The sequence below is a fragment of the Palaemon carinicauda genome, chromosome 21 (assembly GCF_036898095.1).
Source record: "Palaemon carinicauda isolate YSFRI2023 chromosome 21, ASM3689809v2, whole genome shotgun sequence".
Taxonomy (NCBI): Eukaryota; Metazoa; Arthropoda; class Malacostraca; order Decapoda; family Palaemonidae; genus Palaemon; species Palaemon carinicauda.
In genome coordinates this window covers 4,815,319-4,837,818 of record NC_090745.1, presented here as the reverse complement: position 1 = coordinate 4,837,818, position 22,500 = coordinate 4,815,319, and the positions used below count along the sequence as shown (strand labels likewise).

Below are 22,500 nucleotides of genomic sequence, written 5' to 3'. Positions count from 1 at the left end.
GTCGTGTACACTATTAATGATTTCCCTGCCTTTTTTCCCCCACTTGCAACAGATTCATCGTGATCGTGTTCCCAATGAGGTCTCGGTCCTTGTGTACGATGAGCAACTGCAGGAGGTCCGTTCTCTTCGTTTGGGTGGTCTCCTTGGTCCTGGCCTGTCCCATCATTAAGGTCATGGTGAGTATTATCATATATCGTATCTAATCCTGTCCTGCCGTTTTACTCGAGGGCCGTGAGTGGATGAGATCATGGTGAGGGGTAGGTGGAGATGGTTTGGGCGTCCTCTTCACACTTCCCCTAGAGAGATTAGTTAGTAGTTCACCAAGCTTTCAGCTGGACTCCACAAGGCACTAGAAGAGTTGGAAGACCCAGGTCTACATGGCTGAGGACTATGAACCGCAAAGAGATGATGAGTGGAGAAGTATTGAATCAAAAGCTATAAGATGGAGACGACTAGCGACATCTAACCGAGGCCCTTTGCGTCAATAGGCGTAGGAGGAGATGGTGATGATGATGATGAGTATTATTAATTAATCTTTTTTCATTATTTTCTTTAAATGATATATAGTTTCTGTTGTCTTTAATAAATATGGAGTTAGATCTTATAATCATTCAAGATATCTGTTCAAAATTTAAACATTTCATCTTTTTGGAGTACTGATATCATCTAAGTTATATTTTTTTTCTAGAGAACGGATATTACCTTAGTTGTGTAATATTTCCTAGAGAACAGATATTAGCTTCGTTATACAATTTTTCTCTGTATGTTTGTCTATTTAAAGAAAATTAATTCAAAGGAAAAAAAAGGGGGTAATTTCTTCTTGTCATTCGAATATACAAAGATGATATATAGATTTTCACTACTCCAATATAATTGAAAGTAATTTCAAGGAAAAGTAGTTGATTTTTTTTTTTTTTTTTTTAATTTAGAAATGTGGATTATTTTTTACTGTTTTTCCGATTAAAACTTTATTTTAACCTATTTTGTTGGTCTTAATTTTATCAAAATTACATGAATACCTTAAAAAATGCTAAGTTAATACTATCCTTTGTCCATTATCTCTAATTGAGTATTTAGGAATCAACTTGAAGGTGAAACTTTCGATTCGGAATGGCAATATGCTTGAAACTTTCCAGCCTGACGAGGAGTAACTTTTTTTTGGAAAATGATTCGAACAGCAAATTAATGGAATTTACGACGACTTTTATATCCTTTTTTTTTTAATTGACGTCTTGAAAGTTGGTCATAAATTTCTCTCTCTCTCTCTCTCTCTCTCTCTCTCTCTCTCTCTCTCTCTCTCTCTCTCTCTCTCTCTCTCTCTCTCTCTCTCCTTTTAAAGATGTGTCATCTCAACTTAAGAGAAAAGTTATTTGCAAGTGTATTTTTGTCTGCCTTTATAAGTAGTATAACCTATTATGATTCTCTCTCTCTCTCTCTCTCTCTCATCTCCTCTCTCTCTCTCTCTCTCTCTCTCCTCTCTCTCTCTCTCTCTCCTTTTAAAGATGTGTCATTTAAACTTAAGAGAAAAGTTATGTTTGCAAGTGTGTTTATGTCTCCCTTTAGAACTAGTATGACTTATTGTGATTCTCTCTCTCTCTCTCTCTCTCTCTCTCTCTCTCTCTCTCTCTCTCTCTCTCTCTCTCTCTCTCTCTCTCTCTCTCTCAAAGATATGTCATTTCAACATAAGAGAAAAGTTATGTTTGTAAGTGTTCTTTGCTAACATTTGCTTTCATAGGAGTTCTCTCTCTCTCTCTCTCTCTCTCTCTCTCTCTCTCTCTCTCTCTCTCTCTCTCTCTCTCTCTCTCCTCTCTGAGCCTTTAACCTGCAGAATGTGTTTACAGTAGCATCAAACACCTGGAACAGGCTGTGAAACTCCACTATAATCTAAGCAAACAAACCGTTGTTGTTTACGATGTTCATATTTGTAAATTGTTGTATTCAGAGGAATTTCCTTTTATTTGAACTGTTCATTGTTCATATCCTATGTTGATATACGTTAATTACATAAAAAATAAAACTTTATGTCTATATAGTAATAATCCAAGGCACCAGAAGAGTATGAAGAACCAGGCACACATGACAGGACTATGAAACGTGAAGTAGATGAAACTCCAAAATCAAACTATTGTTCTCTAGTCTTAGGTAGTGCCATAGCCTCTATACCATGGTCTTCCATTGTCTTGGGTTAGAGTTCTCTTGCTTGAGGGTACACTCGGGCACACTATTCTTATCTAATTTCTCTTCATCTTGTTTTGTTAAAGTTTTTTATAGTTTAAATAGGAGATATTTATTTTTATGTTACTGTAAAAATATTTTAGTTTTCCTTGTTTTCTTTCCTCACTGGGCTATTTTCCGTGTTGGAGACCCTGGGCTTATGGCATCCTGCTTTTCCAACTAGGGTTGTAGCTTAGCAAGTAATAATAATAATAATAATAATAATAATAATAATAATTTAAAAATTCAAGGTAGAGACGACTGGCGAAATCTAACCGAGGCCCTTTGCGTCAATAGGCGTGGGAGGAGATGATGATGATATTATTATTATTATTATTATTATTATCATTGATTGCTAAGCTACAACCCTAGTTGGAAAAGCGCAATGCTAAAAGCCCAGGGGCTCCAACAGGGAAAATAGCCCAGTGATGAAAGGAAACAAGGAAAAATTAGATCTTGAAGAAGAGTAACAACATTAAAATCAACATTTTTATAAACAATAAATACTTTAACAAAACAAGAGGAAGAGAAATAAGATAGAATAGGGTACCCGAGTGTACCCTCAAGCAAAACAAATGAATAATGAATAATCACAGATTTGGTGATTATTTCAAAGTATTTCTTTAATGAACATAGGACTTTATAACAGTACTCTATATATAGGTGGGTTTTGAATGGTATACCTGGCCCCTGTGCCTTCATATATCCAGTCTAGTTGTTGCGTGTGTATTGAAAGACTCACAAAAGGATTATTTTACTGTCGAGCTGTAATTTCAAAGCAAATAGACTTTAATTTCTGGTCTGTTTAACAGATTACGTTTTGGATTATATTAGTCCTCGAAACGGACAATCTGCCAAAACAGGTTTGGAACACGTATCGAAAATCAAGCCTGCGTTATTACGTCACTGTTGACGTCATAGGTCTGCGTTCGTATAACGGGGAATCTATGTTCATTATTAATATTAGTGTACGCGACCCGTCAAAAATGACGGCTAGATATTTAGATAGGCACACGCACACAGATTCAACCCTTCCCACCCACTCCCCTTTTTCCTAACTACAACACGGCAGTTTCGGTAATTTGTGGGAGATTGTGGTTTCCGAGTGTACCTCTCGGGGTACCCCCTCTCACCAGGGTATGACTCCTCCCTCTTCCGAGAGACCGAGTAGTTATTCATCTGACAAAGCCGATGAACGTGACTGGGAATATATATATATATATATATATATATATATATATATATATATATATATGTATATATATGTATATATACAGTATATACATATATACTGTATATATATATATATATATATATATATATATATATATATATATATATATATATATATAATATGTATATATATATATATATATATATATTTATTTATACCGTATATATACATATATATATATATATATATATATATATATATATATATATATATATATATATATATATATATATATATATATATATAGCCAGACACATGCTCTTTATTATACAAGGGAGACAAATGTTACAGTTCAAATCCTCTGTCCTTCGTTGCACAATCAATGAAAAGCCTAATTATAGACTTGAAATAGTGTGGCGTCAATTCCTGTCCCAACAGGTACTTATATAAGTAGCAATGATCACATTTATAAATATTAATTTAAACAGGATGGCCAATTATAAGTAAATTCCTCGAAGCCTTCTGCTCTCTCTCTCTCTCTCTCTCTCTCTCTCTCTCTCTCTCTCTCTCTCTCTCTCTCTCTCTCTCTCTCTCTCTCTCTCTCTCTCTTTCTTCATCTTCTTCTTCTTCTTCTTCTAACATGTCGAAACAGACTTAGTATTCTGGACAGACAGCATCTCTCTCTCTCTCTCTCTCTCTCTCTCTCTCTCTCTCTCTCTCTCTCTCTCTCTCGTAGCAAATATGCAGACATTGCGGGACGTGCATGATAACATATGTTGAGAATCTTATCAAAAATGCCCATCTGAGGAAAATTACGTTTTCCTGTTTTCCTGTGGCTAAATTAACTGGTTTATCTTTTCGATCTCGTAAAATTAAAGCTCTCCTGGTGGACCTTGATGCTCATGGAGGTGTAGACCCAAATGGTATTCTTTTTTTTTTCTTTTTTTTATAAAAACTGCATATTTCTTAGCTCCTAAGTTATTTGTTTTTTCCAAAATTAGCAAGACGAGGAGCTTTTAGCACTGGTTGGAGAATTGGTAATGTTCCTCCTCTATGTAAATGCGCTTGTGGTAGCTCAAGTCCAGCTGATTACCGCCCGGTTTCCATAACGTCCATATTATCTAAAGTTGTTTAACGTCTGACAAAACGTCTAAATAGGTTTGCTGAAGGTAATCATCTATTCCCTAGTTTGAAAGTTGGCTTTCTTAAAGGCCTTAGAGCATGAGATGCCCTTCTTACAATATCCAATGCTGTACAGATATCCCTTGATTTTGGTCAGGAAATTCGTATGAATGGCCTTAATAATTACGAGTCCATTATCTTTAAACTCATACAGTTGGGAGTGGGTGGGTCGTTTCTTAGCATTATAATTGATTTTTTAAGTAATAGATCTCAAAGAGTTGTTGTTGATGGGCACCATAGTGAGTATAGGAATGTGATATCTGGTGTTCCTCAGGGTAGTGTTCCTGGTCCATTACTTTTCAAGTTAAAACCACATGACATGTGATTTGGCTTAGAAAATAAGCTTGTTGCATATGCAGATGATGTTACTCTCTTTGCATCAAGTCTATCTCCTGAATGTAGATTTAGATAAAATTAGTGCATGGTGCAAATTATAGGGCATGAAGTTGAATCCTAACCAAACTCTAAGTATGATTGTAAGTTGGTCGAGGGCGGTGATACCTCAACATCTGGATCTCAGTATTGGTAATCTTTCTTTAACTCTGTATGATTCTTTTAAAATTTTAGGTGTGATTCTTGACATCTAATTCACTTTTGATAAACCCATTAAGTCTATTTCTTCTTCAATTTCACAAAAAATTGGCTTATTGAGAAAGTAGTTTAAGGTTTTTGGTGATCAATCTATACTGAAGAATTGTTTTAACTTTCATTCTGTCTTGTTTCGAGTATTGTTCTTCTGTCTAATCTTCAGCTGCTGTATCTCATCTTAATTTTCTGGACAGCAACTTACAATCTATTAATTTTTTATTCCTGATCTAGATATTAATCTCTGGCACCATCGTTCTATTAGTTCGTTATGCATGTTATATAAAAATTTTCATAATCCTGACCATCTTTTACATTTAGATCTTCCCGGGCAATACCTATTCGTAATACTAGGTATGCAGTTAATTCTAATAGCCATACCATCTCCATCATGAGACTCAATATTGCACAGTATTCTATTGGTTTTATTCCAGCTGTGACCAAGTTGTGGAATGATCTCCCTACTCAGGTAGTTAAGTCAGTGGAACTTCAATAGTTCGAACTTGCAGTAAATGTTTTTATGTTGAACAGGCGGACATAAGTCTCTTAAGTTTTATTCCAGCTGTGACCAATTTGTGGAATGATCTCCCTAATCAGGTAGTTAAGTCTGTGGGACTTCAAAAGTTCGAACTTGCAGCATATGTTTTTATGTTGAACAGCCTGGCGTAAGTCTCTTTTTATAGTGTATGTATGAAAGATCTGTTTTAATATTGTTACTATCAGGTAGTTAAATCAGTGGAACTTCAAAAGTTCGAACTTGCAGCAAATGTTTTTATGTTGAACAGGCTGGCATGCGTTTCTTTTTATAGTGTATCTAAGAAAGGTCTGCTTTAATGTTGTTACTTTCTGTGTTTCTTTCAGGAGATGCATTCTGTACTGTACACGAACCCTACGAGAACAGTTTGGTTAAAAGCTCACTACTGCAAGCCTATGGATTCCCTCATATTTCTCACCTACCAGTTACTAGTGCTGTTCGCTGTGCCGGCTGTTCTCATGATCATTTTCTATGCTGTGGTCATCAGAGTCCTCTGGAAGTCTACCAAGAACATCAAGGCTTTGACCAACTCGTCCAGAAGGTGAGTGAAGTCACGCTTTACCCTTCACAATTTGTTGTTCCTATTTTTGTCTCCTGGAAAAGATATTCCAGATTTGTGTGATTAAAGTGCTCACACACTTATGATTGTTGATTCTTCAATTCCATAATATTTTTGTCAACATTTAAAGGTTTAAAGGCCACTCATGAATGGCAGAGGCAAGGGACAATGACATTGCCCTAACAAGCAGAACAATGCCCTAGAGACGAACCATATTACATATGATCAGCGCCCAAGCCCCCTCTCCATCCAAGCTAGGGCCAAGGAGGGCCAGGCAATGCCTGCTGATGACTCGGAAGATAGATCTGTACGCTATCAAGGATGGTGAGGTTACATCAACCAAAGGAACTAGCGAGTTTGAGCGGGGCTCGAACCCCAGTCTGGCGATCACCAGGCAAGAGCGTTACCAACAGGCCACCACAACCCTCATTTGCAGTTTCGGTTTTTTTTTTTAGAAATACTGTAGATAGAGCAGTTTTAGGTTACGTAGCCCAGTGTTGGAAAACAGTTTTAGGTTATGAGGCCCAGTGTTGGTCGACTAGATCGTAAAACATTGAACACAGGCATGTACAACTTGTTTAGACAGTCAGCCTGGATTTCCAGGGAAGTTAGAACTTGCAGAGTACTTGTTTTAGAGGAATATCATCTTTGTTCCAGCAGCGCCTCCTCGGAGAACTACCATCTGATGGTCGCCGGAGGAGAGACCCTCAGCGTCGGACGCGTCCACGTCGGTGGGATGAGCATGCGAAACGGAGGACTGAGCGGGGGAGAGTCGGCTTACAACAGCTCCGCTTCCTTGTACGTCCCGTATACCGCCAACCGGTCCCGCACGCCTTCGCCTTCCGCCGCGCGGCACATGCCGCCCAAGAAACACCGCGAGAAGAGCGAGGATGTCAAGAAGGCCCGCAAGCAGGTGAGGGACAGTCAGGCAGGAATCTGTTTAATGTTTCATTATTTTATATTTGCTTTGTGTTTTTGTCTTTGTAGGTTAATAAGCATATAATTAACTCTGCCAACGAAGTTGGGAGGAGGTTATGTTTTTGCCCCTGATTGCCTGTTTGTTTGTGAACAACTTTCTGGCCCAAATTTTACTCTTAGAGTAGTGAAACTTTTCCCCTACAGAGTTGGGAGGAGGTTATGTTTTCACCCCTGTTTGTCTGTTTGTTTATGAACAACTTTCTGGCCCAAATTTTACTCATAGAGTAGTGAAACTTTCAGGGATTAATGGTTATATTGAGGCGTGGAAGTGATTCAATTTGGAAAGTCCTAGGTCAAAGGTCAAGGTCTAGCAAAATGTCGTTTGTTTATATACAACTTACCTGGCCACAATTTTATTCACAGAGTAGTGAAACTTTCAGAGATAAATTGTTATGTTGAGACGTAGAAGTGATTCAATTTAGAAAGTTGTAGGTCAAATGTCAAGGTCAAAGTCGAGAAAAAGGTCGTTTGTTTGTGAACAACTTTCTGGCCACAATTTTACTCATAGAGTAGTGAAACTTTCAGAGATGAATTGTTATCTTGAGACGTAGAAGTGATTCAATTTAGAAAGTTGTAGATCAAATGTCAAGGTCAAAGTCGAGAAAAAGGTCGTTTGTTTGTGAACAACTTTCTGGCCACAATTTTACTCATAGAGTAGTGAAACTTTCAGAGATAAATTGTTATCTTGAGACGTAGAAGTGATTCAATTTAGAAAGTTGTAGATCAAATGTCAAGGTCAAAGTCGAGAAAAAGGTCGTTTGTTTGTGAACAACTTTCTGGCCACAATTTTACTCATAGAGTAGTGAAACTTTCAGAGATAAATTGTTATCTTGAGACGTAGAAGTGATTCAATTTAGAAAGTTGTAGATCAAATGTCAAGGTCAAAGTCGAGAAAAAGGTCGTTTGTTTGTGAACAACTTTCTGGCCACAATTTTACTCATAGAGTAGTGAAACTTTCAGAGATAAATTGTTATCTTGAGACGTAGAAGTGATTCAATTTAGAAAGTTGTAGATCAAATGTCAAGGTCAAAGTCGAGAAAAACGTCGTTTGTTTGTGAACAACTTTCTGGCCACAATTTTACTCATAGAGTAGTGAAACTTTCAGGGACTAGTTGTTATCTTGAGACGTGGAAGTGATTCAATTGTAAAAGTCCATTGATGATAATAATAATAATAATAATAATAATAATAATAATAATAATAATAATAATAATAATAATAATAATAATAATAATAATATTATTACCTCAGGTCATCAAGATGTTGATTGTAGTCGTGGTGCTCTTCCTCCTGTGCTGGGGACCTCGGATTATCATGGAGATTTGTATCAACCTAGGCCTACAACAGTTTACTCAAGTAGGTTCAATATTATCTGTTTTCGTAGCTTAAGTTACTCTATGATAAGTTTTCTCATGTATTATATTTTCTTTTATTTGGGAAATATTATTCGCAAGTGTCATATCATTCATAGTCTTCACACACTAGTGAAAATTATGACTATGGCATCAAAATTACTTTTCTTGTTATATTTTTCAAAGTTAAGAAATTTACATAAATTTTAATTTTTTTTACCTAATTTAATTGTCGAAATATAGTAGATGTACTGAGAACGAAAATCATTTGTGAACAGTTTTAAATTTTCATCAAAATTTGAGAGAAAATCGTTTTGTTCTTTGTCCTTTCCACTGTGTGTCGCAGGAATCTCTCTCTCTCTCTCTCTCTCTCTCTCTCTCTCTCTCTCTCTCTCTCTCTCTCTCTCTCTGCGCCTCATTTACAAGACAAATGATATACAAAAGTTTTTTCAATAATATCAATAAACAATTGGTACTGATTTCGTGATCTTTAATCCAGTAACAGATTTTCACTAACTGATGAAATCGGGTACAGATTTACTGATGAATATATATCACTAACACTCGTGATTTTAATCATTGTAAATATCAACCACAATGGCATTTAATACCGAATTCTACCTTGGGAATATATATCCACTGGAATTCATTTATAGCAATAGCTTCTGGCTGGGCAGAGATTCGAACTCCTGCCACTCAGCCGAAACCATGCCTGCGAGGACTAAGCTAAGTGATCTATCTCTCTTGATAGCTCAGTTGGTAGAGTCCTCACAGGCATGGTTTCGGCTGAGTGGCAGGAGTTCGAATATGCCTGCGAGGACTCTACCAATTAAGCTAAGTGATCTATCTCTCTTGATAGCTTAGTTGGTAGAGTCCTCGCAGGCAAGGTTTCAGCTGAGTGGCAGGAATTCGAATCTCTTTCCAGCCAGAAGCTATTGCCATAAATGAATTCCAGTGGATATATAACCCCAAGGTAGAATTCGGTATTAAATGCCATTGTGGTTGATATTTAGATTTACTGATGTTTAATTTTCTTAAAGAAATTTAAGTAATATTGATTTTTACTGATTTTTCATCAAATGTTGGATAACGAAGCTGAACCTTGCAGCAAATGATTTACTATGCTGAACAGGTTGACATAAGTTTCTCTTTATATTTCATATATGATTGCTCTATTTTAACATTGTTACTGATCTTAAAATATTTTTTTTCATTACTTATGTATAGTTTATTTCCTTATTTCCTTTCCTCACTGGGCTATTTTCCCTGTTGGAGCCCTTGGGCTTATAGCATCCTGCTTTTCCAACTAGGGTTGTAGCTTAATAATAATAATAATAATAATAATAATAATAATAACAACAACTCATTTGACAACCTTTTTAAAATAATAACATTGCAACTGATTTGATTAAAAGAAGAACATTGTAAAAGACTAAAATTGCAATTGATTTGACCAAAAGAACATTGAAACTTATTTGACCACCTCTTTAAAAGAATAAAAATGTGACTAATTTGACCACCTTTTTAAAACAATAACATTGTAACTGATTTTACCACCTATTTAAAAGAACATTGTAATTGATTTGACTAAAAAATAACATTGTAACTTATTTGACTAAAAGAATAACATTGTAACTGATTTGACCACCTCTTTAAAAGAATAACATTGTAACTCATTTGACTACCTTTTCAAAAGAATAACATTGTAGCTGATTTGACTAAAACAATAACATTGTAACTGATTTGACCACCTCTTTAAAAGAATAACATTGTAACTGATTTGACCACCTCTTTAAAAGAATAACATTGTAACTCATTTGACTACCTTTTCAAAAGAATAACATTGTAGCTGATTTGACTAAAACAATAACATTGTAACTGATTTGACCACCTCTTTAAAAGAATAACATTGTAACTGATTTGACCACCTCTTTAAAAGAATAACATTGTAACTGATTTGACCACCGTTTTAAAAGAATAACATTGTAACTCATTTGACCACCTCTTTAAAAGAATAACATTGTAACTGATTTGACCACCTCTTTAAAAGAATAACATTGTAACTGATTTGACCACCTCTTTAAAAGAATAACATTGTAACTCATTTGACTACCTTTTCAAAAGAATAACATTGTAGCTGATTTGACTAAAACAATAACATTGTAACTGATTTGACCACCTCTTTAAAAGAATAACATTGTAACTGATTTGACCACCTCTTTAAAAGAATAACATTGTAACTCATTTGACTACCTTTTCAAAAGAATAACATTGTAGCTGATTTGACTAAAACAATAACATTGTAACTGATTTGACCACCTCTTTAAAAGAATAACATTGTAACTGATTTGACCACCTCTTTAAAAGAATAACATTGTAACTGATTTGACTACCTTTTCAAAAGAATAACATTGTAGCTGATTTGACTAAAACAATAACATTGTAACTGATTTGACCACCGTTTTAAAAGAATAATATTGTAACTGATTTGACCACCTCTTTAAAAGAATAACATTGTAACTCATTTGACTACCTTTTCAAAAGAATAACATTGTAGCTGATTTGACTAAAACAATAACATTGTAACTGATTTGACCACCTCTTTAAAAGAATAACATTGTAACTGATTTGACCACCTCTTTAAAAGAATAACATTGTAACTGATTTGACCACCTCTTTAAAAGAATAACATTGTAACTCATTTGACTACCTTTTCAAAAGAATAACATTGTAGCTGATTTGACTAAAACAATAACATTGTAACTGATTTGACCACCTCTTTAAAAGAATAACATTGTAACTGATTTGACCACCGTTTTAAAAGAATAACATTGTAACTGATTTGACCACCTCTTTAAAAGAATAACATTGTAACTCATTTGACTACCTTTTCAAAAGAATAACATTGTAGCTGATTTGACTAAAACAATAACATTGTAACTGATTTGACCACCTCTTTAAAAGAATAACATTGTAACTGATTTGACCACCGTTTTAAAAGAATAACATTGTAACTGATTTGACCACCTCTTTAAAAGAATAACATTGTAACTCATTTGACTACCTTTTCAAAAGAATAACATTGTAGCTGATTTGACTAAAACAATAACATTGTAACTGATTTGACCACCTCTTTAAAAGAATAAAATTGTAACTGATTTGACCACCTCTTTAAAAGAATAACATTGTAACTGATTTGACCACCTCTTTAAAAGAATAACATTGTAACTCATTTGACTACCTTTTCAAAAGAATAACATTGTAGCTGATTTGACTAAAACAATAACATTGTAACTGATTTGACCACCTCTTTAAAAGAATAACATTGTAACTGATTTGACCACCGTTTTAAAAGAATAACATTGTAACTGATTTGACCACCTCTTTAAAAGAATAACATTGTAACTCATTTGACCACCTCTTTAAAAGAATAACATTGTAACTGATTTGACCACCGTTTTAAAAGAATAACATTGTAACTGATTTGACTACCTTTTCAAAAGAATAACATTGTAGCTGATTTGACTAAAACAATAACATTGTAACTGATTTGACCACCTCTTTAAAAGAATAACATTGTAACTGATTTGACCACCGTTTTAAAAGAATAACATTGTAACTGATTTGACCACCTCTTTAAAAGAATAACATTGTAACTGATTTGACTACCTTTTCAAAAGAATAACATTGTAGCTGATTTGACTAAAACAATAACATTGTAACTGATTTGACCACCGTTTTAAAAGAATAACATTGTAACTGATTTGACCACCTCTTTAAAAGAATAACATTGTAACTGATTTGACTACCTTTTCAAAAGAATAACATTGTAGCTGATTTGACTAAAACAATAACATTGTAACTGATTTGACCACCTCTTTAAAAGAATAACATTGTAACTGATTTGACCACCTCTTTAAAAGAATAACATTGTAACTCATTTGACTACCTTTTCAAAAGAATAACATTGTAGCTGATTTGACTAAAACAATAACATTGTAACTGATTTGACCACCTCTTTAAAAGAATAACATTGTAACTGATTTGACCACCTCTTTAAAAGAATAACATTGTAACTCATTTGACTACCTTTTCAAAAGAATAACATTGTAGCTGATTTGACTAAAACAATAACATTGTAACTGATTTGACCACCTCTTTAAAAGAATAACATTGTAACTGATTTGACCACCTCTTTAAAAGAATAACATTGTAACTGATTTGACCACCTCTTTAAAAGAATAACATTGTAACTGATTTGACCACCGTTTTAAAAGAATAACATTGTAACTGATTTGACCACCTCTTTAAAAGAATAACATTGTAACTGATTTGACCACCTCTTTAAAAGAATAACATTGTAACTCATTTGACTACCTTTTCAAAAGAATAACATTGTAGCTGATTTGACTAAAACAATAACATTGTAACTGATTTGACCACCTCTTTAAAAGAATAACATTGTAACTGATTTGACCACCGTTTTAAAAGAATAACATTGTAACTCATTTGACCACCTCTTTAAAAGAATAACATTGTAACTCATTTGACTACCTATTTAAAAGAATAACAATGTAACTGATTTGACTAAAACAACATTGTAACTGATTTGACCACCTCTTTAAAAGAATAACATTGTAACTGATTTGACCACCTCTTTAAAAGAATAACATTGTAACTGATTTGACCACCGTTTTAAAAGAATAACATTGTAACTCATTTGACTACCTATTTAAAAGAATAACAATGTAACTGATTTGACTAAAACAATAACATTGTAACTGATTTGACCACATTTTCATCAAATAAAAAGAGCAAAAATCTAATGATAACTCTTTCCTCATCAGGTTTTCTACAACTTCAAGATCGTGTTTATTCTCCTGCCGTTCATCCACTGCTGCATCAACCCGATCATCTACTGCTTCATGTCGAAGAACTTCCGGAGGTCGACGAAGCGAATGCTGCGTGGCTTTTGCGCCCCCTGCAGGAGGCACGGTTGCTGCCCCCGCCGGAGGCCTCCCCCGAGGACCCTGCTCAACAGAGTGCTTACCAGGAGTATCTACTCCTCGTATTCCGGCGAAGGAACCACCCGACAGACAGATATGGAGACGATATCATCTCTATAGATGGATTTGGTTCTTTTTTCACTTTAATTTCAACTAAAAAAATGATTAAAGACGATTTCTTCATTTTCAACTAAAAAAAATAATATTTCTTAAGATTTTTCGTGATATTTAATGAAAAATACAGAAGTACATTTTTTTCACTTTATTTTTAACAAAAATTCATTTCTAAGATATTTTTTTATAATTATTTATTTTCAACCAAGAAAATAGATTAAAGACGATTTCTTCATTTTTAACTAAAAAAAAATAATATTTCTTAAGATTTTTCGTGATATTTAATGGAAAATACAGTACATTTTTTCATTTTCTTTTTAACAAAAATTCATTTCTAAGATATTTTTTTATAATTACTAAAAAAAATTAGATTTCTCAAGATTTCTTCAAATATTTAACTGAAAAATACAGAAGTACATTTTTTCATTTTTTAACTAAAAGATTAAAGACAAATTCTTTATTTTAACTAGAAAAAATTATTTCTCGAGATTTTTTCCATAATTTCACTTTATTTCTAACAAATTTATTTTTTAGACGAATTATGTATCATTAACTAAAAAATTATATTTCTTAAGATGTTTTTCCAGATTGTGAACTGGAAAATACACAATTACAATTGTTTTCGATATTTTCTAAAGAAAATAAAACTTCATATTTATCTTTAACTAAAAGATATATTTCTTAAGGTTTTTTCCAGATTTAACTGGAAAAAACATAATTATAATTTAGCGTTCATATAAACCATATAGATTCTTTTATAAAGACAGAAAAAACGAAGATATAAAATTTTTTTATTTCATTTGACGATTGAAAAGATTGATTGATTTAGGGTACAAAAGATGGCGTTGCGAAATGGATCATTAGCAGTGCCCTCATGAATTTGGCTCTAAGCTGGGTACCTGTCGATCATTAACAGTCCCCTCATGAATTTGGCTCTAAGCTGGGTACCTGTCGATCATTAACAGTCCCCTCATGAATTTGGCTCTAAGCTGGGTACCTGTCGATCAAGTGATTGACAAGTGAATCGTGAAGTGAATAGGTTTTGCAATAGCTAATGATTTCTTTCATTAAAGCAATACTTTATTGCTAATAAGAGTACTCGTATTTAACCCATTTCAAAGCAAGTCATAATTCATGTATTTTGATCACAGTGTGATGCCAAATTAGATATCATACTTGTGATGATTACTTGACATAGTTAGTGATTCAGAGTTGTCGAACTAATAACTTTCTATTCAAATAAGTCATTTTTAAAGATTACAGGTCCTCTTACAGTTTACCTGAACAGAATACAGGTCATTTTTCCTTACAGCTTACCTAGATAAAAATTGCAGGTCTTCGTAAAGCTTAAGTATTTGTGTCTGTTAAAATTTTCAACATCCATGTTAAGTGTTTAAGAAACAATGACTCTTTGAAATCAGTGGTCTGCAGTTCTGGAGGTGATATCATAACCGCCACATGAACAGGCATCTTTTGTCCAAAAACTTTCCGCCAAGCTTTGCGACAAAGTAGCCAAGTGGTTTCGTTAATGCGCGTGTTCGAGGTAGAGAAGGTGCAATCGTAAGCAGGTGTTGATTGGTTGTTTTGGGGTAAAGCTAACTTGAAACCACTGGTACGAGCTGTATTTTGCCAGCTTTACTTAATGGGTTGTGCAAAAATGGACGGCAGATCAATGAATTATATCAGAAAAAGGCGTGTGCATGTGACATTGCGTTACATTGGTAGTAGAATTTAAAGATTACATCAGAAAAAGGTGTGTGTATATGTGACATTAACATTGCCTTGCATTGGCAGCAAAATTTAAAGATTACATCAGAAAAAGGTGTGTATATGTGACATTGCCTTGCCTTACATTGGCAGCAAAATTTAAGGATTACATCAGAAAGAGGTATGTGCATGTGACATTGCCTTGCACTGACAGCAAAATTTAAAGATAACATCGGAAAAGGTGTGTTCATGTGACTTTGCCTTACATTAGCAGCAAAATTTAAAGATTACATCAGAAAAAAAGTGTACATGTAACATCGCCTTGCATTGGCAGCAAAATATTAGAATTGTGTCAGAAAAGTGCCTTTGTGTGTGTAACAGCTTTGTATTGGCAGCAGAATTTTAAAATTACGTCAGAAAAAAAAAGTGTGCTCATGTGACACTACCATAAATTGGCAGTAAAATTAATTACATCAGAAAAAGGGGTGTGCATGCGGCACTACTTTGCATTGGCAGCAAAATTTTAAAATTGCATCAGGAAAAGGTGTGTATGTGTGACACTCCCTTAAATTGGCAGTAAAATTAACTACGTCAGAAAAAGGGGTGCGCATGTGACACTACTTTGCATTGGCAGCAAAATTTAAAAATTACGTCAGAAAAGGGTGTACACACGTGAATCAGCCTTACATTAGCAGTAATATTAGTAAATTACATCAGGAAAAAAGGTGTGTGCATGTGACACTGTTTTTCATTGGCAGCAAAATTTGAAAATTACTTCAGAAAAAGGTGTGTGCACGTGACACTTCATTGCATTTTCAGAAAAAAAAAATTATGTGAGAAGAGGGTGTACACATGTGACACTGCCTTGCCTTGGTAGCAAAATTTGAAAATTACATAAAAAAAGGCATGCGCATGTGACAATGCCATGCATTAGCAGTAAAATTTTAATATTACATCAGAAAAAGGTGTGCACATGTGACACCGCCTTGCATTGGCAGTAAAATTTAAAAATTACATCAGAAAAAGGTGTGCACATGTGACACCGCCTTGCATTGGCAGTAAAATTTGAAAATTACATAAAAAAAAGGCGTGCGCATGTGACAATGCCATGCATTAGCAGTAAAATTTTAATATTACATCAGAAAAAGGTGTGCACATGTGACACTGCCTTGCATTGGCAGTAAAATTTAAAAATTACATCAGAAAAAGGTGTGCGCATGTGACACCGCCTTGCATTGGCAATTAAATTTCAAAATTACATCAGAAAAAGGCATGCACATGTGACAATGCCTTGTATTGACAGAAAATTTTTAAAATTACATCAGAAAAAAGGCATGCGCATGAAACAATGCCTTGCATTGGCAATTAAATTTCAAAATTACATCAGAAAATGGCATGCACATGTGACACCGCCTTGCATTGGCAATTAAATTTCAAAATTACATCAGAAAAAGGCATGCACATGTGACACCGCCTTGTATTGACAGAAAAATTTTAAAATTACATCAGAAAAAGGCATGCGCATGAAACAATGCCTTGCATTGGCAATTAAATTTCAAAATTACATCAGAAAAAGGCATGCACATGTGACAATGCCTTGTATTGACAGAAAAATTTTAAAATTACATCAGAAAAAGGCATGCGCATGAAACAATGCCTTGCATTGGCAATTAAATTTCAAAATTACATCAGAAAAAGGCATGCACATGTGACAATGCCTTGTATTGACAGAAAAATTTTAAAATTACATCAGAAAAAGGCATGCGCATGAAACAATGCCTTGCATTGGCAATTAAATTTCAAAATTACATCAGAAAAAGGCATGCACATGTGACAATGCCTTGTATTGACAGAAAAATTTTAAAATTACATCAGAAAAAGGCATGCGCATGAAACAATGCCTTGCATTGGCAATTAAATTTCAAAATTACATCAGAAAAAGGCGTGCACATGTGACAATGCCTTGTATTGACAGAAAAATTTTAAAAATACATCAGAAAAAGGCGTGCACATGTGACAATGCCTTGTATTGACAGAAAAATTTTAAAATTACATCAGAAAAAGGCGTGCACATGTGACAATGCCTTGTATTGACAGAAAAATTTTAAAATTACATCAGAAAAAGGCGTGCACATGTGACAATGCCTTGTATTGACAGAAAACTTTTAAAATTACATCAGAAAAAGGCGTGCACATGTGACAATGCCTTGTATTGACAGAAAAATTTTAAAAATACATCAGAAAAAGGCATGCGCATGAAGCAATGCCTTGTAGTGACAGTAAAATTTTAAAATTACATCAGAAAAAGGCGTGCGCATGTGACACCGCCTTACATTGACAGCAAAATCTGCCACAGCTCGTGAGGATGCAAAGTTTAAACAGTCAGCTCCAACGACCTTCAGTGTGATAAGTAAGGCGTTGTATTTTATTTTTGGTGAGATAAAAGATGGTGTCGTGCTTCTCCTAATCGTCTTGATGTGCTTTTTGCCTCTGCATTAAGGTTCTGTTTGTTGAGTACAATATTTATCAACTTGATATCAATTTATACATTCTAGAAATGAAGATTTGTAAAAATTTTACACCTAAATCTCATTACTTTCATTTGATGGTCAGTGGCAAAATAGAAATAAATGTCATGTAAAATATTATGTTAATATATATTACTCTTGTTTATATGTATATTTATATTTGTGTGTACATATTCATGCGTGTGCAGTATATACACATGTATATGGAAATATTCTGTGTATAAAAGAATAAGTAAAGCACACATGCATGAAAAGAAGGAATATAGAGTTTCATATGTCAATAGTATATTGAAAAAAAAACATAAATGTGCTTATATATTGTACATATGTGTATTTTGAATTCAAATATTAAGTCTGTATTCTACGAGCTCTTCATAAACTGAGCGTACAGGCATTGTCCAGTCAAATTTGGTGTATATCCTGTGTCGATGTTTCTTAGTGTGAAATATCAATAAAGATCATTATGCTTCTCTTTATTCATCTTATTAGCGACTCCTCCAAGTGATAGAACACATGAAGTTGCGGTTTGAGAAAGAGACATTAACCGACATAAAGGTTTAAAGTTGGCCATGAATGACAGAGACCAGGGGCTGGACAATGCCCTAGCCCAAGCCCCTCATCCCTAGCTCAGAAGGTTGGTGAGGTTGCAAACACTCAAGAAACTCCCCTCCAATAGATTACCAGACAGGGACGTTACCAATAAGCTGTCGTAACCCCATAGCCGTAATATGGGTTGTGATAGCTTGGTGGAACTAAGGCACATGTTGGTCCCTGAGTTTGAGCCTGCTCACGACCATAGTTTTCATTAGCAAATACAACTTTATCATTTTTGTGAGCTTATGCCTTTATTTTAGGAGGGTTCCATAGGGGTATGTCTACCTACTGAATTATCAGTGACTATCTGTGAATATAATTGATTTCTGTGACTTTGTGCTACTATTTAACACTTTGACTTCGCAGAGCAATGTTACGTTACCTACATACGCACAAGTTTCGAGTGTAGCAGATAAAAGGCACCAAGTGGTGTCCGATGAATGATATTAAACATTATGCCTGATCATGAATTAGATGGTTGGCCCTGTGACCACTCAGAGCCCCAAATGTGGCTGCCATCCACCTGTGGGACTTCACAGGTAATCTTTTTTACCATGTAAAGAGCAGGGTTGGATCTTCAGAAGAGACGGGACACACCAGACCCCTTCCGTTAAGTCCATTTGTACATCTGTAGGCTAGAACAGTAAATTGGGTAAAGGTACTTTTATGAATTCCTGTAAATTTCACAGGTTTTGGGAGACATCTGGCTACTTGACTATACAGTTGGACACAGGGTTCCCTGGCACACCTCGTTCCAAAGAAGTGAACCCTTTTACACCCTTACTTCGTGACGTGTAACCAAACAGATAGTGTAGGTAGATATGCCACAGGTGGTTGGCGGTGCTAAGCACAAGAACTAGCCGCGGAATAAAGGTGTGGCTGGGGTCCACTTCCTCAGAGTGAGGTGTACCAGAGACTCATGTGTTCAACTGTATATCTTGGAATAGTTTTGATTCCCCAAACTGAAAGACTACGATGTTTATTATCTATTCTACTTAATTAACATTACGTATGTTCTTTTTTGCCACACAGGGTTATTACCTGGAACACTTGGGAGCTGTGAAATGTCAGATTACCATGAGGGGAGCCTAAAGGTCTATCTGCTGAGTCATCAGTAGCTACTGCCTGGTCCTCCCTGGTCCTAGCTTGGGCTGAGAGGAGGCTTTGGCGCTGATCGTATAATATATGGTCAGTCTCTAGGACATTGTCCTGTTTGCTAGGGCAATGTCACTGTCCCTTGCCTCTGCCATTCATGAGCAGCCTTTAACCTTTAACACCTGACTCGGGTATAAAGTATAGCTGTGAGGTGACACAGGTGATCTCACTGCCCACATTTGAAAGGTCCGATCAAAAATGGTTGTCAACTTTGAAGAGGGTTGAATCCCTGGATCACGGTCTTACAAGTGCCGCTCTCTTTGAATACAGATATACGAGCACTTATTTTGGCCGTTTTGACAAGCACTTATTTTGGCCGTTTTGACAAGCACTTATTTTGGCGTTTAGGGTAAAAAAAAATTTCTGGATTTACGTTCGCGAACATCTTCCCATTAAATTTATTTTAACTAATACTAAATCGGCCCCTTAGCTCCATCATTATGTCATTCAACCAAAAATTCTTGAATTATATAAATTACTCATGACAAAATTTAAGTAGTTCTTGTACGCGAACGTCTGACTTCGCTAATTCTAAGATTTTACCACCAAAGAGCACTGAAAGAGCTCTTTAAAAGCTTAAATTCAGCTCCTGAATGGCAGGGGCAAGGTATAGTAACATTGCCATATTGAGCAGGACAATACCATAGAGACTGACCATAAATAGGATCAGCTCCCAAGCCCCTCCCCACTAAGGTAGGACCAAGGAGGGCCTGGCAATGGCTGCTGATGACTTAGTAGATAGACATATAGGCTCCCCCAAACCCCCCATCCTTAGCTCACAAAGATGGTGAGGTCACTGCGACCAAAGAAACTAACGAGTTCGAGCTGTACTCACACTCCAGTCTGGCGTTCACCAGTCAGGGACGTTACTACATCGTTCCCCACAATAATTCAGTTTACGTAACAATTCAGACTGATTCAGAATTTCAGATGCAACTTCTATCTAAATTGGCGTACTGATATATTGCCTTACATTATTGTGATGGCCTGGTGGTAGCGTCCTTGCCTGGTGATTGCCAGACTGGGGTTCAAGTCCCGCTCAAACTCGTTGATTTACTTTGGTCGCTGCAACCTCACCGTCCATGTGAGCTAAGGATGGGTGGGTTTGGCGGAGCCTATAGGTCTATCTGCTGAGTCATCAGCAGCCATTGCTTGGCCTTCCTTGTTCCTAGCTTGGATAGAGAGGGGGCTTGGGCACTGATCATGTGTAATATGGTTAGTCTCTAGGGCATTGTCCTGCTTGATACGGCAATGTCAGTGTCCCTTGCCGCTGCCATTCATGAGCGGCCTTTTAAACCTTTAAACATGTTACTGATAGTTAACGAGGTAATTATCTCATTATATTTATCCAGGTTTCCGATTGGTGCAGAATGTTGTCGATCGTGGTTAAACAGTTGTGTCTGTTGGAGTCGGACGTCGGACTGTCGGAGAGTCTTATCAGTATCCCCATAACTATTGAAGTGTAAACATGTTTTATTTCATACGGAATAGATAATACGAAGATAAATAGTCAATTCTTTTTAGTGAGGCAGATTTGCGCCAACCCGCAGGGGTGCTCTTTTAGCTCAGAAAAGTTTCCTGATCGCTGATTGGTTAGACAAGATAATTCTGACCAATAAGATAGCAGGAAACTTTTCCGAGCTAAAGGGGCACCGCTGCTAGTCCGTGCAAAAGAAAATTTAGTCATTAATGCTGTTTAGCATGCTACAGATGTTGGTTTTAGATTGGCCCCCTTTCAACGAAGGGGACCACGGGCTCTTGCACGAAGGCAGGCCGTAAGTAAGATAAGATTGTGAAAGAGTTAGATCATATCAAAACATGAAGGACGGTCAGGATGATGATGGGGTGACTCGGATGACAGTACCTCGACGACCAAGGCAGGAGGCAGAAGTTCAGTCAAGGGCGTCGCAAAGCAGACAAGGCCTCCGCAAACCCGGTTCCTATTCGGTCCCAGAGAAATTGATTTTTTTCTTGATGAAGGTACGAAACATTTGATACAGCAAAGGATTTTCTTCCAATGGGATTGTGTTTGTCATAACGAAGGTAAGGCAAATATGAATAATGATTTGGTTTCACTTGTTACTATGAATCTTTTAAATCGTGAAAACCAAATTGGTATTTTTATAATTTACTTATTGTACTTTAAGGGCTGTTTCTCCTGGTCTTCCACTGTCTTGGGTTAGAGTTGTCTTGCTTGAGGACACACTATTCTATCTTATTTCTCTTCCTCAGGTTTTATTGAAGTTTTTATAGTTTATTTAGGAAATATTCATTTCAATTTTGTTACTGTTCTAAGGATATTTCATTCTCCTTGTTTCCTTTCCTCACTGGGCTGTTTTCCCTGTTGGAACCCCTGGGCTTGTAGCATCTTGCTTTTCCAACTGGGGTTGTGACTTGGCCAGTAATAATAATAATAATAATAATAATAATAATAATAATAATAATAATAATAATACGCCTACAAGATCTGTTTGCCGTATACATTCTTAGGTATTTCAAACTTCATCAGTAATAAATATACGGAATTATATTACAGGTTCACCTAATATCCGTCAGCTAAAATACTCATTACTCAAGTAATATTCACCACGGAAGTTCGTCTCATTTGATTTTTCTAATTAATTTAGCCATGATAGATGATTTATATATGCCCATTCCTTTTTTTTAATAAGGAAACCTAATTAATTCCCGTCTTTGCGCATTTCTCACTTCTGATGTTTTCAGGGCCTCTTGTTATTTAACTTCCACTCGACTGATTTCATTCCTGATTCTACCATCGGAGATGAGAGAAGCTGTTCAGAATGTCAGAGAGGAATA

General features: G+C 35.5%; 1 protein-coding gene across 2 annotated transcripts in view; it reads left to right on the top strand.

The window, feature by feature from the left end:
* The window catches only part of LOC137614621 (galanin receptor 2a-like), a 105,065-nt gene extending 91,324 nt beyond the window's left edge, over positions 1-13,741 (top strand). For both annotated transcript variants that reach the window (XM_068344322.1, XM_068344320.1), the window contains exons 4-8: positions 53-176; positions 6,017-6,231; positions 6,910-7,162; positions 8,479-8,583; positions 13,427-13,741. In XM_068344322.1, the coding sequence (XP_068200423.1) occupies positions 53-176; positions 6,017-6,231; positions 6,910-7,162; positions 8,479-8,583; positions 13,427-13,705 (976 nt within the window). In that variant the 3' untranslated portion in view covers positions 13,706-13,741. The remainder of the gene's footprint in view (positions 1-52; positions 177-6,016; positions 6,232-6,909; positions 7,163-8,478; positions 8,584-13,426) is intronic.
* Positions 13,742-22,500: the final 8,759 nt, after the last annotated feature.